The sequence below is a fragment of the Gymnoscopelus braueri genome (genome assembly GCF_963280865.1).
Source record: "Gymnoscopelus braueri genome assembly, chromosome: 11".
NCBI lineage: Eukaryota > Metazoa > Chordata > Actinopteri > Myctophiformes > Myctophidae > Gymnoscopelus > Gymnoscopelus braueri.
In genome coordinates this window covers 19,050,906-19,067,331 of record NC_137613.1, presented here as the reverse complement: position 1 = coordinate 19,067,331, position 16,426 = coordinate 19,050,906, and the positions used below count along the sequence as shown (strand labels likewise).

Here is a 16,426-nt window from a genome sequence, read left to right as displayed (position 1 = left end):
CCTGCGCATGTGTTAAGAGTGGATGGGGTTTTAAATATTATTATGTATTATATATGTATTGTATCTTTGCTCAATTTGTGTACTTGAGTAGTAAGCTATGATGCATGATATCAGTATTAAGGCATTAAGACATTAAGGCTATTTTCTACATATCGATTAAACTGCCAACAGTGAAAGTCTGATAAGCACATAAATAAATAAGAAGTTCACCTCACTTTTACCATGTAGCCTAGACCTGTAATGTGACAACAAAATGTGATTGATTGAGTGAGTGAGACAGGCACGTAACTTGTTGGTGGACCAGTGGTTGAATTAAATTATTTAGCTGAGTAGTTGGAATTAAGAATATATATGATATGATATGAGTCGTTGCGAATCTTTGTAGTGGACTGGGCTTTTAATTCCTGGTTCAAAATGAAGTTCTAGCCTATACACAGTGAGTGAATCATTTTAACTGTTGGACATGGTCTCGTCTCGTACAGGAGAAAGTTTCATTTTCGATTTGCTGCACGTAGAAAACATGTAGCCTATAGGCTCCGCGACTCGGCGACAGAATTGCGTTAGCAGAAAAGCGTTAACGTGACGATAAAGCAGAACCGTGTTGCTACAGGTACAGGACAGACAGTTCGTCTGCCACAGCTTCGTTGTTACTTTTCATTCCTTTACAGCGCCGTTTGCATTTTGCACTGCGGTAGGAGCCATTGTACTGTTGCTGCTCTTATAGGACCTGTTTCTCACTGCCTCGAAATGTTCGGGGAATCTGGACCAGAGTGGCTTTCTGAAGAAGTCAAAACAGGTGTAAGTAGCCTAGTTATGATCTCTATGATTGAAGGGCAAGGCGTTTGTGTAGGATCAAGTTAGCCTACATGTGTAAGCCTACTTCAGCTATTAAGCTTAAATCTGAATCAGATGCGCACTTTGGGGTAGCATTGGCTACGAGCATTACAATCAAATGCAGCTGTTTTAAAATTAATCTCTCTTTATTGTTTTACTGCGATTTATTTAGACTACCATCATTGCCATTGAGTTCGATGGAGGAGTTGTGCTTGGTTCTGATTCCAGAGTGTCTGCAGGGTATGTACTACAGTGTGAGACACACACACACACACACACACACACACACACACACACACACACACACACACACACACACACACACACACACACACACACACACACACACACACATACACACGTGTGTGTGTGTGTGTGTGTGTGTGTGTGTGTGTGTGTGTGTGTGTGTGTGTGTGTGTGTGTGTGTGTGTGTGTGTGTGTGTGTGTGTGCGTGTGTGCGTGTACATATGTATAGTACAGTAAGTACATCTACAATATGGAATGTGTTATGCCAAATATAACTTATATGCCTTTTCTTTTCTTTCTCCATCCATCCATCCAGAGCCACGGTGGTGAACAGGGTGATGAACAAGCTGTCTCTCCTCCATGATAAGATCTACTGTGCCCTGTCAGGCTCAGCTGCAGATGCCCAGACCATCGCTGAGATAGTCAACTACCAGCTAGACGTTCACAGGTATAGGATGAGTGACTGTTCTCCACCATTGTTCCTGTTTGCTCTCCCTATTCATGTGTGCTGTTGTATTACAACTCTTATCTGTCTTGATTATGACAGTGTACCTATCTATAAGAAAATATACTGTGTATACAGTATCTTTACATGTATTGTTTCTGTGTCAGTATTGAGATAGGGGAGGATCCTCATGTCCGTTCAGCAGCCACCTTGGTGAAGAACATCTCCTACAAGCACAAGGAGGAGCTGTCAGCACATCTTATAGTAGCTGGCTGGGACAACAGAGCAGGGGGTCAGGTCAGTATGACCTGAGGCCGATTCTACAAATGTCCAAATCCTTACTACATCAGTGGTGCTCAAACCTTTTCATGTCAAGGACCCCCAAAATCATTTGTATTTGGCCGCGGACCACCATCTCAAAAGATTTTGTTCCAGGGACTCCCAGAAGAAAAGATTTTAGTTAAAAATGAAAAACGTTAGTTAGTAAATAAAATATGTATATTCAATGATTTGCACACATTTTCAATAGCAGCTCTACAAGCTCATAGCACGTCCGTGCCGCGCTATGAGCTTGTATATCTGCTATTTTTGAATAGCCAAAGTATACAAAATATGGCTAAAATCTGAAAGGACACAGATGCTTTCCAGATTTTAATGGGTTAACACATCAGACAGATCTATAGTATTCACTCTTTTTCTTACTGACCCTGTGTAACTCAGTGAGTAGACCCATCTGTGAGTGACCTCATCCACCATCACTGTAGCTCGAGAATCAGTCACATACAGTAATTATGTAAAAAATAAAGTATTTATTTTCTCCTATTTAAAAGATTTATCTAATTTAAAGGTATTCACGTGTCTGTAACAAAAATATCATGATACAATTATATTACGCTGTGAGCCAGCTGTTTAAAAAGTGGATGTTGATAGCCTGTGCCACATTTCCAATTAAAAAAGAAGGTAGCCTCAGCTTACTGTTCTTCACTGCCTGAACACTGCTGTTTATCGGGAGCACACATCTGTGTAAATTCATGTAAATCCACCACTGTGCTCTCGGTTTATTCCCTCAAATTCTGCATTTTAAAGCAGAGTTTATTTTCTTCTCTGTGTTAACACTCATCAAAGCCAGATGCACCACCGTGGATTTGAACCCCTAGACTATTAACACTGTGCCACTGGAGTGCCAGACCTCAGTGTTTAACACACAAATGTTGATCGAGAGTTTCACCCTTAGCGAACAAACAACCCACTCGGTGTGAGTTGGATATATGCTGTAGCTCACTATAAACCTTCAGTAAACATAGGACATTGCGATCATTAAAAGTTGATAACTGGCACTTCAATTTATACTTAGTCACACACCACTCTTGAAAAGTGCTGTGGACAAAAATATTCTAAAAAAGCAAAAGGATCGCACAACAGATTATAAATGCCATAAGGGTTTCCATTTCCTGTGTAGCTCAATGGATATATACTATAGCCTGTAACTAATACTGTCACGAGTAAAGGTATCACTCTTAACTGAGGCTACCCATGGTGCTTGCCTCTGATCATTATGCTGTATAATGCAGAGTGATTTTGGACCTGTCTTTTCCCCCCTTCTCTCTCTCCTTACCCTTCATCCTCTCCTAGGTCTTTGCGACCCTGAACGGCCTGTTGACACGTCAACCGTTTGCAGTGGGCGGTTCTGGCAGTTCATACGTGTACGGCTATGTTGACGCTGAGTACCGTAAAGACATGATGAAGGAGGAGTGCCAGCAGTTTGTTGTCAACAGTAAGTGAATTTTTAAGAAGAAATTGTGGAGTTGGTTGAGAGACCCAAGAGACAAGAGATTTAAACTAGCCAATGGCACATGTGGAGGTGTGGAGGTGAAGGTTACATCCACTCACGCATCAATGGACAATGACAAAAATAACTTTGTGTTTTACATTTTGAATAATAGGCATTAATCTGCCATTTGTATCCATAATAGTTAATAGTTAATAGTTTGAACTGCCTCAGGTGATACACTGGCACAAGTGGATGCTCATGTTAAAGTCAGTGGAAGTGTGTTGTATGTACTCTTTGTGGATGTTGTGTGTCTAGTGCCAAATAAGAAAGTACAGTAGATTTTGCATGATGTTGTTTCTTCAACTCAACTCTTTTGCTTTCTCTTTGTTTGTATTGCTGACTCTCACTCTCTCGCTCTCTCTCTCTCTCTCTCTCTTTGTCTCTCCCCTAGCCCTGTCTTTGGCGATGAGTCGAGATGGCTCCAGTGGGGGCGTGGCCTACTTAGTCACCATTGATGAACATGGCACAGAGGAGAAAGTCATTCTGGGAAATGACCTACCTACTTTTTATGACCAATGAGATGTTATCATAATTATTAGCTCCTTTCCTGCATGGCTTCGGTAGTCTTTTATCTGTGTCCTAGGCCTTGCAGCCATAAACCAATGGCAAGTCTACGATACAGTGTCTGGCACTTCATAACATTCACAGACACTACTTTATAAGTTCCATTATTTGACATTTGAATAGCATCAGAAAACAAGAGTTAGTTACTCATCAATGGATTTGACAAACTTCAAAAACTGTACCTATAACATTAACAGAGTTAGGCTGAGTTCCCACACATTCTTTGATGCATATTTATGTCAACGTTAAGAAAAAAATAAAAACAACCCATGCATAAACGCTCTACTTTAGTCAAACTTTATTTTTACTAAACCAGTCAGTAGGTATGAGTGCTTTTCTATAATAAAGTTACATTTGAAATGTCGAAAGAAGGGTTGTGTTGAAGCTTGTAGAGCTGCAGGCTTCACGGTGATATCTGTTCATGGTTATGAGGAAGAGGAGAAGTAACAGTGTTCTTTTTTTTATTAATCAATTTTGATTCAGGTAGTATGGATGTAAAATACAACATGCAGGTTGATAAACATCCCACATCAGAAATTATATTGGTATACTGCTCTGATGTAGTCAAGGTGGCTACAAGACAATAGAGGACAGAATGGTAGAATAATTAAAGACAATGCATAGTGGTCACTAGGATTTATTGACACTGAACGAAAATACACTATGCAACCTGTGGGTGGGGACCCCCAGGGGGTCCCCAGATGACATGCACTGAAGTGACAATTGAAGGACTTTTAAGACCTTTTTAATAAAAAAATAAAAAATAAAAAGACCATTACTGCATCAAAAGTAATCAACAAAGTAAAATTGGCCAAATTGTCAAATAATATAAGAAAGAGGCAAAAATTGTGAAATAGCCGATCTACAAGCTCACATTTTTATCTGGCTGGCTCTGGCTATTTCATAACCATGGACAGCGACACACTCAACCTACACATGTGTAGGTTGAGTGTGTCGCTGTCCATGGTTATGAAATAGCCAGAGGCAGTCAGATAAAAATGCCTATAGGCCTAGTGAACGGGTCAGTAGGCCTACTAGGAGAGTGACTATGGGGCCGTGTCTCCCACCACTCAATCTGGGAACCCATCGTCAAAAAAATCTGTTCTTGAGAGATTACCCACCACTAATAAGCAATAAGTGAAATAAGTGCAAAAATAGAATAATGTCACACTGCTCAGATTCACAAGTGTGTGCGTGTGTGTGTGTGTGTGTGTGTGTGTGTGTGTGTGTGTGTGTGTGTGTGTGTGTGTGCGCGTGTGCGTGTGTGTGTGTGTGTGTGTGTGTGTGTGTGTGCGACAGCCAGGTATTTCGATACGTAACGTTGCAATACCTTTAATAAAAAATGAAATTGGCCTTTATTTGTGTTAATGAGTAGCACAATGTGGATATAATTTGAGCCATTTACAATTGGCCTATATCAAAAAATATGACAAAAATTAGTTTCTGGGAAATCCCTATAAGCCTGGCAGAACCCAGAAACTGAAACTGAAAGTATACTCGGTTAAAGAAAAGCGTTGAAAAGCGAGCAGCCGCGGCAGTGAAAAACTTCACGAGGACGACCGACGCAGATAAAAAAAAATGTCACCAACGAGTTCGACACGTAAATGTTTAGCGGTCGCTTTATCGCTGTTCGTTGACTTTGTGTTATTTCACTGGGTGGAATCCAGGCTGCAGCAGCACTACAGCAGCGCGTCTGGAGACCTGTTGCACCACTGGGTCGTTGCAGCGCTCCGATGCCTGGCTCTGATCGCTGTGTCTCTGTTCACCCTGGGTGTTCATTCATCACTGTTCATCCGCTACATAGCGGCTCACACTCTCCTCTCTCCGGTGTATGAGACCGGCCGCACGTTGCTCTACAACGCGGAGGAGGAGGAGAGCCAGGGCTCCGATGGACCGCTGCTGCTGGGGCACAGCAGGTTCAGCAGCCCGTCATCGTGGCTCCTGTGCTGCGGGGCATCGGTCGCTGCTGCCCTGTTCTGGGAGATCAGCATCCCGGACACTAGGGACGATGGAGAAAACGGGGAAGAGAAGAAACAGAAGTCTAGGGTTCTGTTCATGAGAGTCCTCCGCTTTTACAAACCCGACTATCTGCTGCTGCTGGGAGCCTTCGTGTTCCTGTCACTGGCTGTTCTCTGTAAGTAGCTTAAATCTGCTGTTGATTTGATGATAAGGATTTTTTTTTTCAATGAGAATTAGGAAGAGAATGACAACTTTAGGAATAGACTGAGGCGAGGGTAAATTATTATAATGTAAAGTGTTTTAATTATGTGTCAAACTATTCTGTAGACCACTGGACCAGTGTTTCTCAACCCCCCCAAAAAACGTATATCTGAACCGGGACCCCCGACCTGACAAGTGCTTGGAATTGTAGGAGTTGAGGCATTACATTTAGTTTGACTTAAAAATAAATAAAAAATAGCCAATCTACATGCATGCAAAGCATGTAGATCTGCTATTTTTAAATTGTTTGCCTCTTTCTCAGGTAATATTTCATAATTTGCTCTGTTGTGTTTGACCATTTTTTATTCTATAGTTTGTTGATTACATTTGATGCAGTGATGGTCTTACTTTTTTTCGTTTTTATTTTAGAGTTATTAAAGAGGTCTTAATAGTTTTATTAACTGATGTTGTATTAACTGCTGAGTGAGAAAACAATGTTGCAAATCATTTGGGGGACCCACCGGGAGGGTCCCGAAACACACTGCTGTAGATTATACCCACCCCCTATTGTCAGTCTGGGTCTGCGCATGCAGCGCATCTGAATTTTGCTGTCCATTAACTGTGTGTTCAGGTGATATGTTCATCCCATTCTACACGGGCAAAGTCATTGACATCCTGGGCGGTCAGTACCAGTCAAGTGAATTCATGTCAGCCATCCTCTTCATGGGCCTCTACTCTTTGGGAAGGTGAACAAAATAAAGACAGCAGCACCACACATTTATTTGATACATTACATGTTATACATGGGGTGACCATCAAGTGCCTTGAAAGGGCTAATGTGTGTGCGTGTGTGTGTGTGTGTGTGTGTGTGTGTGTGTGTGTGTGTGTGTGTGTGTGTGTGTGTGTGTGTGTGTGTGTGTGTGTGTGTGTGTGTGTGTGTGTGTGTGTGTGTGTGTGTGTGTGTGTGTGTGTGTGTGTGCACACACGTGTGTGTGGTGTAGCTCTTTAGGTACAGGGTGCAGAGGAGGTCTCTTTCTTAGTGCTGTCAACAGTTTCACATGCAGAATGAAGGTCAAGCTGTTTGGAGCTCTGGTCAAACAGGAGATGGGCTTCTTTGAGGCTGTAAAGACAGGTGAGGCAGTTACACCACCACCAACAAATACTATTAGAACTACCTCAACTACCTTTAGAAATGTTCAAAAATAGCAGTTGTACAAGCTGCAAGAAGCTTGTATATCTACATTTTTTTAAATAACAAACGTATAAAATATGGATAAAGTGGTTAAAATGAGTGTGATGCTGTATTAACAAATGTATTTTTGTATTATTTTATTTGAACTACTATTGCAGGTGACATCACCTCCAGGCTGTCTGAAGACACCAAGAAGATGGGGATGGCAGTGGCTCTGAACACGAACGTTCTGCTGAGGACAATTATCATGACTGTAGGCATGATCTCCCTGATGATGAGTCTGTCCTGGAAGCTCACATTCCTGGTGTTGATGGAAACACCCATCACTGGCCTCATCCAGAACATCTATGACACACACTACCAGGTCAAATAAAAGCAGTGTATTCATAAAACATAATTACAAACTGTCCCTTGGGGATGTAACCCTGTGCGTAACAATATATATTTTTCTTCTTTTTCTTTTTTTTTTACATCTCTAACCATCAGTTCTCGATTTTGACCTTGACCTTTAATCTTTTGACCACAATGTTAATCAAGTTTCATGAAAATCCAGCCAGTCTCAAATTATTTTGTCCACACATTGACAGTAGGTGCTGTAAAATTACCATGTCGATAGAAATTACTGATCACCATTTAAGACACAGAACAGAATATCTATGACATAATGTACACTCATTTAAAACCCAGTTTGCTAAAATGCTGTGTTTAATTAATTACTGTTCAGACCAACAAACTATACAAAAAGGTACGCAAAAGGTACCTTGACCACGCAGCGTAATATGAAGGGTTGAGAATATGAAGGTGGGATGGTGGGATGTTCTATTTCTTATCTGCTTAACCAGCTAAGGACACATGGGTAATCCTAACTGAGATTAATCAATTTAAGATAATGATGATAGCATAATAATGAGCATTTAAGAAAAGCAGAAGTACCAGGCAATCAGGATAATGGGGTATTTTCCCACTTTTCCAGAGGCTGTTGCTGGCAGTGCAGGACTCGGTGGCACGGGCCAATGAAGCTGCCATCGAGGCGGTGTCTTCTATCCGGGTCGTGCGGAGCTTCAGCATGGAGCGTGGCGAGGGCCAACGTTATGACGGCCGCCTAATGGTCACACACTCTCTGAAGACCAAACGGGATACTGTCCGGGCTGTTTACCTGCTCGCACGGAGGGTGAGAGGACTGTTGGTTTGTTTTGGTGTTTGTTTTATGGGGACAATATGAAGATGTCTGTAGGAGATATATTTGTGTTTGTGCATTTGTGCATATATAATACAAAAAAATCTATCATTTACACACCCCATGAAGCCTTGAATTCATGGAGATGTTTGGTTTTCTCATTTGTGTTCTTTACTGTGTTTTTCAGTGTGTGTGTCTCTATGTGAATGTATTGTTGTCTCCGCCAGAGGTGGAGAGTATGTTTTCGTTCTTGTCCTTCCGTGTGTCCCCCCGTCTCAGCCAAGCTAACATTGGTCAAGCTTCGCGTGACACGTGACAATATTGTTGTCACCAATGCTCTGACTGGCTAGCGAGACGCATGATGACATAGAAACCTATAAATAGGTGACGCACTTCAAAAGATCATTTATATTTTTTGAAGTGAGCTTCCATCAGCCAAGCTAACATTGGTCAAGTGACACGTGACAATATGTAATATAAATAGGTAAGACAGGATTAATCAGGAACAGTACTGGCGGAGACCTGTGCTCCGAGGAGCACATTTTCTAGTTTATATTATGTATTTATGTGTGTGCACATGAATATGTAGGTATACTGTACACATACAGTATGTTGTGTATCTGTATGTAAATGTGTGTACCCATGTGTAGAGTAGAGGTACTATATTATATCCATGCATTTATCGTGAGTTTATGTGAGTGCACCTGCATGTATGTTAAGTGTGTGTATTATCATCTTTATTTAACCAGTAACTGAGACATGAGTCTCTTTTACAAGAAAGAACTATGATGATCTATGTACTTTGATCAGTGCATATACTGTTTTATGTGTATTTGTGCCTGTCTTCATGCATACATGGTTGTGCGGTACTTCATGTATGCACATGTGTGTGATTGTATAGTTGACAGGACTGGTGATGACGGTAGCTGTGTTGTACTATGGCAGACTCTTCATCCAGAGAGGACAAATGACCACAGGGAACCTGGTCTCCTTCATAATGTATCAGGAACATCTGGGGAATAACATTAGGGTATCTGCAACTAAAATACATTAAAAACATTGAAAATATACGTGGATATCTAACATTTTAAAGTTCGATTTTATGGATTAGTGTCTATTAAATTAACACGCTCATATATCGCTAAGAAACATTAATACATACTGTTTTGGTGCATCATGTGTCCCATGCTGACCTTAGATTCTGACCCTTTGACCCTTCCAGACAGTGATCTACATGTGTGGGAACATGCTGAACTCGGTGGGTGCTGCTGGGAAGGTATTTGAGTACCTGGACAGAGAGCCCCGGGTCACCACCGCAGGAACCCTCGCCCCCGACCACCTGCAGGGACACGTTAGCTTTCAGAGGCTTACCTTCTCCTACCCCACCCAGCCGGATCGACCAGTGCTGCAGGTGAGCTTGAGACGCTAACACTTCACAGTTCACAAGAGAAATTCTATACACATAACCACACAGACACATATCCTAAAACAAAGTGTTGCTTGTGACCATATATCTAATCAATTGATAACTGTAGTAGTGAAAATGCGGCTGCCACCAGCTCAACTTCTACCATCTCAAAAGACAGAGCTGCCATCTGTCAAATCGTTCTCCAGTGAATTTAACACATATCCCAAAACTTGAACCAGATGTTTTGAGAGAGGACCAAGCATCTATGCTTGCATATGTTTTCATTACAGCCCAACATTTAGCACACTTTTAATTAGAATGGAGGGACTAATAATGTTGACTTGAATGTATTGTGAATTTGATATTATGTCACTTGGTTGTGTCAGGACTTTTCTTTGGACCTGATCCCGGGTAAGATGACGGCCCTGGTGGGTGCCTCAGGAGAAGGAAAGACCACGTGTGTCAGTCTGCTGGAGAGGTTCTACGAGCCGCAGAAGGGAGAAATTCTGCTGGATGGACAGCCACTGCATTCATATGAACACAACTACCTCCACAGAAAGGTAATGGCATTATTATAATCTTTTTTGTTATAAGCTCAATTTTTCATTCTTTATTTTGTATGCAGGTGAAAATGTTCATTATTTTGTCCTCACAATATTAAGTTTTCTAATAACTGTAACCCTGCTAATGCTAATAACAGTCAAGAATCACTCTGCTAGTCATGATATAAACTACAGTCATCATCACTATTGTAATCAATTTAAAGCAGAAATATCTTCAAAATCGTCTTTGGATCACTCAAAACAGAACAGTCTTCTATTCGTTCTGATGAGTGTCTCTTTGTTAACAGATAGTCCTGGTGAGCCAGGAGCCTGTGCTTTTCTCTGGCTCAGTCAGGTACAACATAGCCTACGGCCTTCCTAACTGCTCACTGGACGAGGTCCAGGAAGCAGCGCGCAAAGCCAATGCCCATGACTTCGTCAGCCAATTGGAGAAAGGCTACGACACAGGTGGGAAAGGATCTGATACAACTCTCCCTTGTGCTAGTAAACCTGGCCGAGTGCCAATGTAGAAACATTGCATTTTAGAGGTATGGAGACTGGGTCAGTGACAGTGGGTATAAAATGAATGTAATTGGGGTAGGAATATTATATGTGCTGTAAATAAGTTTCTTAATCAGCACTTGATGTATCAGGAAGCTAAAAATCAGAAAATAAAGCAATAGTTGGAGTTCGAGTGACGAGGTTGGTTTACTTTGTCTTCATCATTGACTGGTATAGTTTTTATGGTGCTATTCACTATTTATTTATTTTATTCTTTGTTTTGATTTGTCAGAGGTGGGTGAGGGAGGTGGTCATTTATCCAAGAGTGAGAAACAGAGGCTGGCTATAGCCAGAGCGCTGGTCAGACATCCACAGGTCCTCATTCTGGATGAGATCACCAGCTCTCTGGACAGTGACAGTGAGACAAAGGTATGTAACATAATACGTTGAAAAAGCATGATAATAATAATACTATTATTCATAGTATTAATTATCATAATTATTCATATGAATTATTATAATAAATTACTACTGTTTATATGATTAATTATTGCTATATTTTGGATACTTTACTTAGAAGACCAGGGCAGGTTTGTCTTCAATAATTTTGCTGAACAACTTAACGTCAACAATTACCGTCTACACATTTGTGCTCCTTAGAATATTCTGTGCATTTCTCATTGTTGATGGTGTTGAAGGCTATTTTATAAAAAGGTAATCAATTATACACAATCTGACAAACTCTTCATGTTATCACTGCTTTGTGCTTACGACACAGGTCAAGGAGGCCCTGTCTTGTAACCCCGACCAGACGCTGCTGGTGATTGCACACAGGCTGAAGACCATTGAGAGGGCGGATCAGATTGTTGTGATTGGGGAGGGGAGGGTCCAGGAGCAGGGAACTCATGAGGAACTCATGGAGATGAAAGGCATGTACTACAAACTGAGAGAGAAGCTCTTCACTGAGTGACCTCGTGTACTTACTATGGTGATGGCATAGCCACAGAGAGAGGACATGATGTATTTATTGTCATCACGGCCATGTTATGTGTCATATCTTTGCACTGTTCTGTTGCGATTTGTAGAGATAAAACTACTTTATCACAACTGTGGCCAACAATATGTTAACATCATGACAGTGTAGCAATTGAAACTACTATAAAAGTATTGAATTTGTAATTTATGTAAATATTGAATACATTGTTTGCTATAGTTATTGTTTTTGCTTATTTATTTTCTACATGCAAAAAAATTACATTATGCATTGTTATTTAATGCCAATGTTAAAGATTTCAGATAATATGGATAGTGATATTTCAGTTTATTTAATTCGTTTAATTTAGTTTGATTGATTAATTGATTGAAATAAATGCAAGTCAAAATAAGAAACAGTAGTGACCTGTGTTGTTGTTTTTTTAGGAATGGGCCGTCTGTTTTTGCTTTTCCTTTATTGAGACAGACAATAGGAACGCTGAGAGAGTGACAATGTAGGAGAGTCACAGGAAGAAAGCTCAGGTGAGAATTGAATGTACGCCAGTAGGGCTACGCTTGGTTCTCAAAGTGTGGTCCGGGAACCCCCAGGGGTCCTTGAGGGGATTCCAGGGGGTCCCCAGCAACGTGTTAATAATCATTCAACAATCATTTTAACCACTTTATCCATTTATAGGTTGGCTATTAAAAAATAGCAGATATGAAAGCTCACAGTGAGTCACTTTGTGCCGCACTGCAAGCTTGTACGTCTGCTATTTTTGAATAGCCTTTTTGAGAAAAAAATTAGGAAGATTTTGAATAATTAAAAAAAAAAGTTTACTTGAGGACAGGAAGAGATTAAGTTCTACCAGCTAAACTCGTTTTTGTGTGTCAACTTTAAGAGTTGTGGTTTCCATTAAGGTGAAGAGATACTGTACTAGCTATCTTCATGAGAAAGTCATGGCTGGATTGAAAGGAATGCAGTGTCGTTTATAGTCAATAGTCAATAGTTTGATGCAAAGGTGCATAACTTTGATCAGAGGTGAGGAGGTCTGATGGTGAGGCTGTGGATCAAGGGTTTCCATGGATTATCATTGTGGAGTGTTACTACGGTTATTATTAGCATTATTGGACACTTTGAAACGCTTTCTCTCAACTGACATAAATGCACTTTACTTGTCCAGTTCTGCCCTCCTTTCCCTCGGTGCTCCTTCTCAACAGATGACATGCCTTCTGTTTTTGCTCTTTTCCTGCACCATTTTTCCACTGTGGTCACTCACATTGTAAAATGTAATGTTAATGAAAATGTCCATCACAAGCTGCCATGGTGATGACCCCTGCTCCCACCTCGTTATCCTTGCAGCTGCAAACAACATGATTTGAGACAGGTTGTTTGCATGTTAAGTTCACTCCCCCATCAATAAATTGTTGCTTAAAGTTTTACACTTCACATTTTGTGCAGATTAGCTACAAAACCTAACTGAGATGTGTTCATTGCATGAGCTTTTGTTAGCTTAGTTTGTACAGAGTCAGTTTAATTGTTTCCTACTATTTCCAATCTATATGAGAATTAACTGGCTCTTGACTGTAGCTACAGAATTATTTCTTCCTGGTCTGCTACTGCTGAAGCATGCATGTTACTGCATCAGCTGTTTCTCACCTCAAATGTTTTCAGGTACATATTTTAGTACATTTTGATCTTCACCTGCCTTATCTGTTTTATTTGATCATTAGTATTGAAGAATGAAAATGGGAATGGTGGCAAATAGGCTACATAGATAAATGTGAATTATTTAAATGTGTACATGGTAATGAATTGAATGTATTGCTTATTTTATTGCAATTTGCACTGATGAAAATCCCACATGGACTGAAGCTGTCAAATGAAATGAGTTGCTTTGCCCTCATCTTAAAGTTAACGTGTTAGGCTGTTTGTGGTATGATGCAGGGATAACGGGATAGCTGGGCACTAGGGACATCTGGGCACCTCGATGTAAAATTGGCTATTTTGTCCAACATGCAAAAAAATACATATATTTGGAAAATGTTTTAAAGTAAAGTGTACATGATTAGAATATGCTTAAACATTCGGCAATTAAGGTCTAATATTTCTACAATTGCTACAAATTGCTACAAAACCTGTATCCAGTCATTTTGGGGCATAAACAAGAAGTTGAAGGATAAAATTAAGTCTGATAATGATGTACCATGCATGTTCACATTGTGTATACTTTACATTACTTAAGACCATTTTTCAAATATATATATATTTTTTATTTTGGACAAAATAGCCAATTTTACATTGAGGGGCCCATAAAGGATGTCCCTAGTGTCCACCTATCCTGCATCCAATGCAGGAGGCAGAGGAGGCGAGAGGGTAATGGCAGTAATGACATGGGCCATGTTATTGTGGAACATCTTACTCCATTAGCATAAGACATCCAACATACTAAATTTCTGGTGTGAAATGGCACAAGGGACACCCACAAAAAGTCCACCCCAAAAATCGTGCGCATATGTGCCCTTTCGTGGACATTTTGAGCACCTGCACCTTCAGCACTCTCTGCACGGCCCTGCTACCTTTACATCTCCATTGCAATTTAGATGATGCCCTTACAGTAGAAATATTATTTTATCACCAACATTATAAATCTACCCATAACAATAAGTACAAAGTACAGAGACAATATTTATTTGACACAAGCCCTTGGTGCTAAACCAATAAACCAACAAAAAAATCTTCTTCCTATTTTTGAATTTCTGATCTTTTAGCCTTCTTGAGGAGGCTTAACTCAAAATGTGATTTGTGGCCATGTGATAACCGTGTCTCCTCCAGTTCCTTTGAGGTTTATTGATCAGATTACTGACTATATGGCTTGATTGGGTTTGTATTGTTTCACGGCAACAGTGAAAAGTCCCTGGCACCCAACCATAGCTTTTTACTGACGTTTTTTGGCACACTTCCTAGTTGATATGCATTGACAACGGAGCTGCAAGTTGACAGTCAGCACCATGGGAAATCACCACCAACACCACCACCCAATATCAACGCAGCAACACTGCTACAAAATGTCACCCATAGTCATATGCTAAAGCTTCTATTTCCCTGCTAGATTTAGACACATGCAGAGTTCAGTTTTTAAATCTCTATCCAAGGGGTAATTATTGCTGTCCACCACACATTATATCTCAGCAATGCCTTGCTTCATGTTTACAATGAAGAAAACATTTTATGCACAACATTCAACTACTACAAGAGGTATATATTTAACACAGAGTTCATACTGACACAATTTCACAGAAGAAAATACATTCATGTGCTTTGCACAAAGAAGGAAATTCAAATGTGGTCAACAACGGCCATTTCACGACAAGCCAAGCTGAGTTGTAAAATGGCGGACAGTGACGTTTATTTTGAATCGCTTGCAAAAAAGAATTAGGGCATTGTTATTGCTCTTTCAACTATTTCAACATTAACATTCAACACTTGGTCTAAAGTGCACGCCCAAACCCTCCCGGCATGTGCATGTGCACTGTTTAGTAATTGTGTAACCAGAACTGCACCATAACAATTCAACATTTGGCGGCAACACACATGAGATAAGATCATACCACACTGCCACAGTGGAAATTCCCTTCTCTCCATTCTTTCACTTTCATTTTCTTTTGTTTGGTAGTTCAGCCCCTGCATCTGACTCCAGGCTACGGCTAAGTGAATGAAAGAACTGTGGCTTTGATACTGTACAATGTACTTGATTACATTTTAGGCATTTAGCTGACACTGACTTCTAGAGCGACTACAAGTAGGAGTTAATGGTCTCACTGCTGTACTGGACACATGGTTGTTGATGGACACAGTTATTGGTGGCATCAAAGGTGTTTAACGTCACCTCGCCAGCCCTCACCACAACATATTAACCCACCCCCACACACACACACACACACACACACACACACACACACACACACACACACACACACACACACACACAGAGAGAGAGAGAGAGAGAAAGTGTCTGTCAGTTAAGAAAACAATCATTGGCGTGTATATACAGTATTATTTTGGTGCGAAACACTTACAAAATATAATTGTATTCCTTACATCAAACATTAATTAAAACAAAGTTCTGCAGGAAAAAGCTTAATGTGATGGAAGAACAAAGGTATCTCTGGTCAAGACTCGGTCAAAAAGAGGCTGGGCCGAGTCCCGATCTCAGCGACCTTTGCTGCGTGTCACTCCCCATCTCTCTCCCCATTTCCTGTCAGTCCACTGTCCTATAAATAAAGGCATAAAAAACAGTGGGAACCAGGCAGACACACAGGACCCCTACCCCAACCCATGCCTCACCCTCCTATCCCCATTCGCCTCACCCTCTCACCTGCATGGCTCACCCTCCCAACCCCATGCCTCACCCTCTCACCCACATGCTTTAATTACTCTCCCACCCCCACCCCTCCTCCTCACCCCCTTCTCGCCCTCCAACCTATATGCTTCACCTGCTCCCTCCCTCATGCCTCACAATTGATTGTTCAATGTCCTAAATCATTTTTAGGACA

At 40.8% G+C, this 16,426-nt stretch overlaps 3 protein-coding genes across 3 annotated transcripts in view; 2 read left to right on the top strand and 1 right to left on the bottom strand.

Annotated features, from left to right (window-relative positions):
• carmil1 (capping protein regulator and myosin 1 linker 1) overlaps nt 1-16,426 on the bottom strand; it is a 361,807-nt gene that overhangs the window by 93,360 nt on the left and 252,021 nt on the right. The gene's annotated exons all lie outside the window — the stretch shown is intronic.
• Nucleotides 299-4,198, top strand: psmb9a (proteasome 20S subunit beta 9a). Its single transcript, XM_080442239.1, has 6 exons — nt 299-798; nt 1,007-1,074; nt 1,397-1,528; nt 1,693-1,822; nt 3,158-3,299; nt 3,748-4,198. Exons 1-6 carry the CDS (start codon nt 748-750, stop codon nt 3,873-3,875), a joined length of 651 nt encoding a protein of 216 aa, XP_080298365.1. The 5' UTR covers nt 299-747; the 3' UTR covers nt 3,876-4,198.
• tap2a (transporter associated with antigen processing, subunit type a) lies at nt 5,430-12,220 on the top strand. Its single transcript, XM_080441793.1, has 11 exons — nt 5,430-6,054; nt 6,712-6,826; nt 7,082-7,212; nt 7,431-7,636; nt 8,246-8,443; nt 9,351-9,479; nt 9,672-9,860; nt 10,244-10,417; nt 10,708-10,867; nt 11,193-11,329; nt 11,679-12,220. Exons 1-11 carry the CDS (start codon nt 5,499-5,501, stop codon nt 11,868-11,870), a joined length of 2,187 nt encoding a protein of 728 aa, XP_080297919.1. The 5' UTR covers nt 5,430-5,498; the 3' UTR covers nt 11,871-12,220.

Excerpts from the sequence above, each read along its gene's own strand:
- psmb9a (XM_080442239.1), top strand. The coding sequence starts at position 748 with ATGTTCGGGGAATCTGGACCAGAGTGGCTTTCTGAAGAAGTCAAAACA. Across the intron at positions 799-1,006 it reads CTGAAGAAGTCAAAACAGGT|ACTACCATCATTGCCATTGA; the intron begins GTAAGTAGCCTA and ends CGATTTATTTAG. Across the intron at positions 1,823-3,157 it reads ACAACAGAGCAGGGGGTCAG|GTCTTTGCGACCCTGAACGG; the intron begins GTCAGTATGACC and ends ATCCTCTCCTAG.
- tap2a (XM_080441793.1), top strand. The coding sequence starts at position 5,499 with ATGTCACCAACGAGTTCGACACGTAAATGTTTAGCGGTCGCTTTATCG. Across the intron at positions 6,827-7,081 it reads GGCCTCTACTCTTTGGGAAG|CTCTTTAGGTACAGGGTGCA; the intron begins GTGAACAAAATA and ends TGTGTGGTGTAG. Across the intron at positions 11,330-11,678 it reads ACAGTGACAGTGAGACAAAG|GTCAAGGAGGCCCTGTCTTG; the intron begins GTATGTAACATA and ends CTTACGACACAG.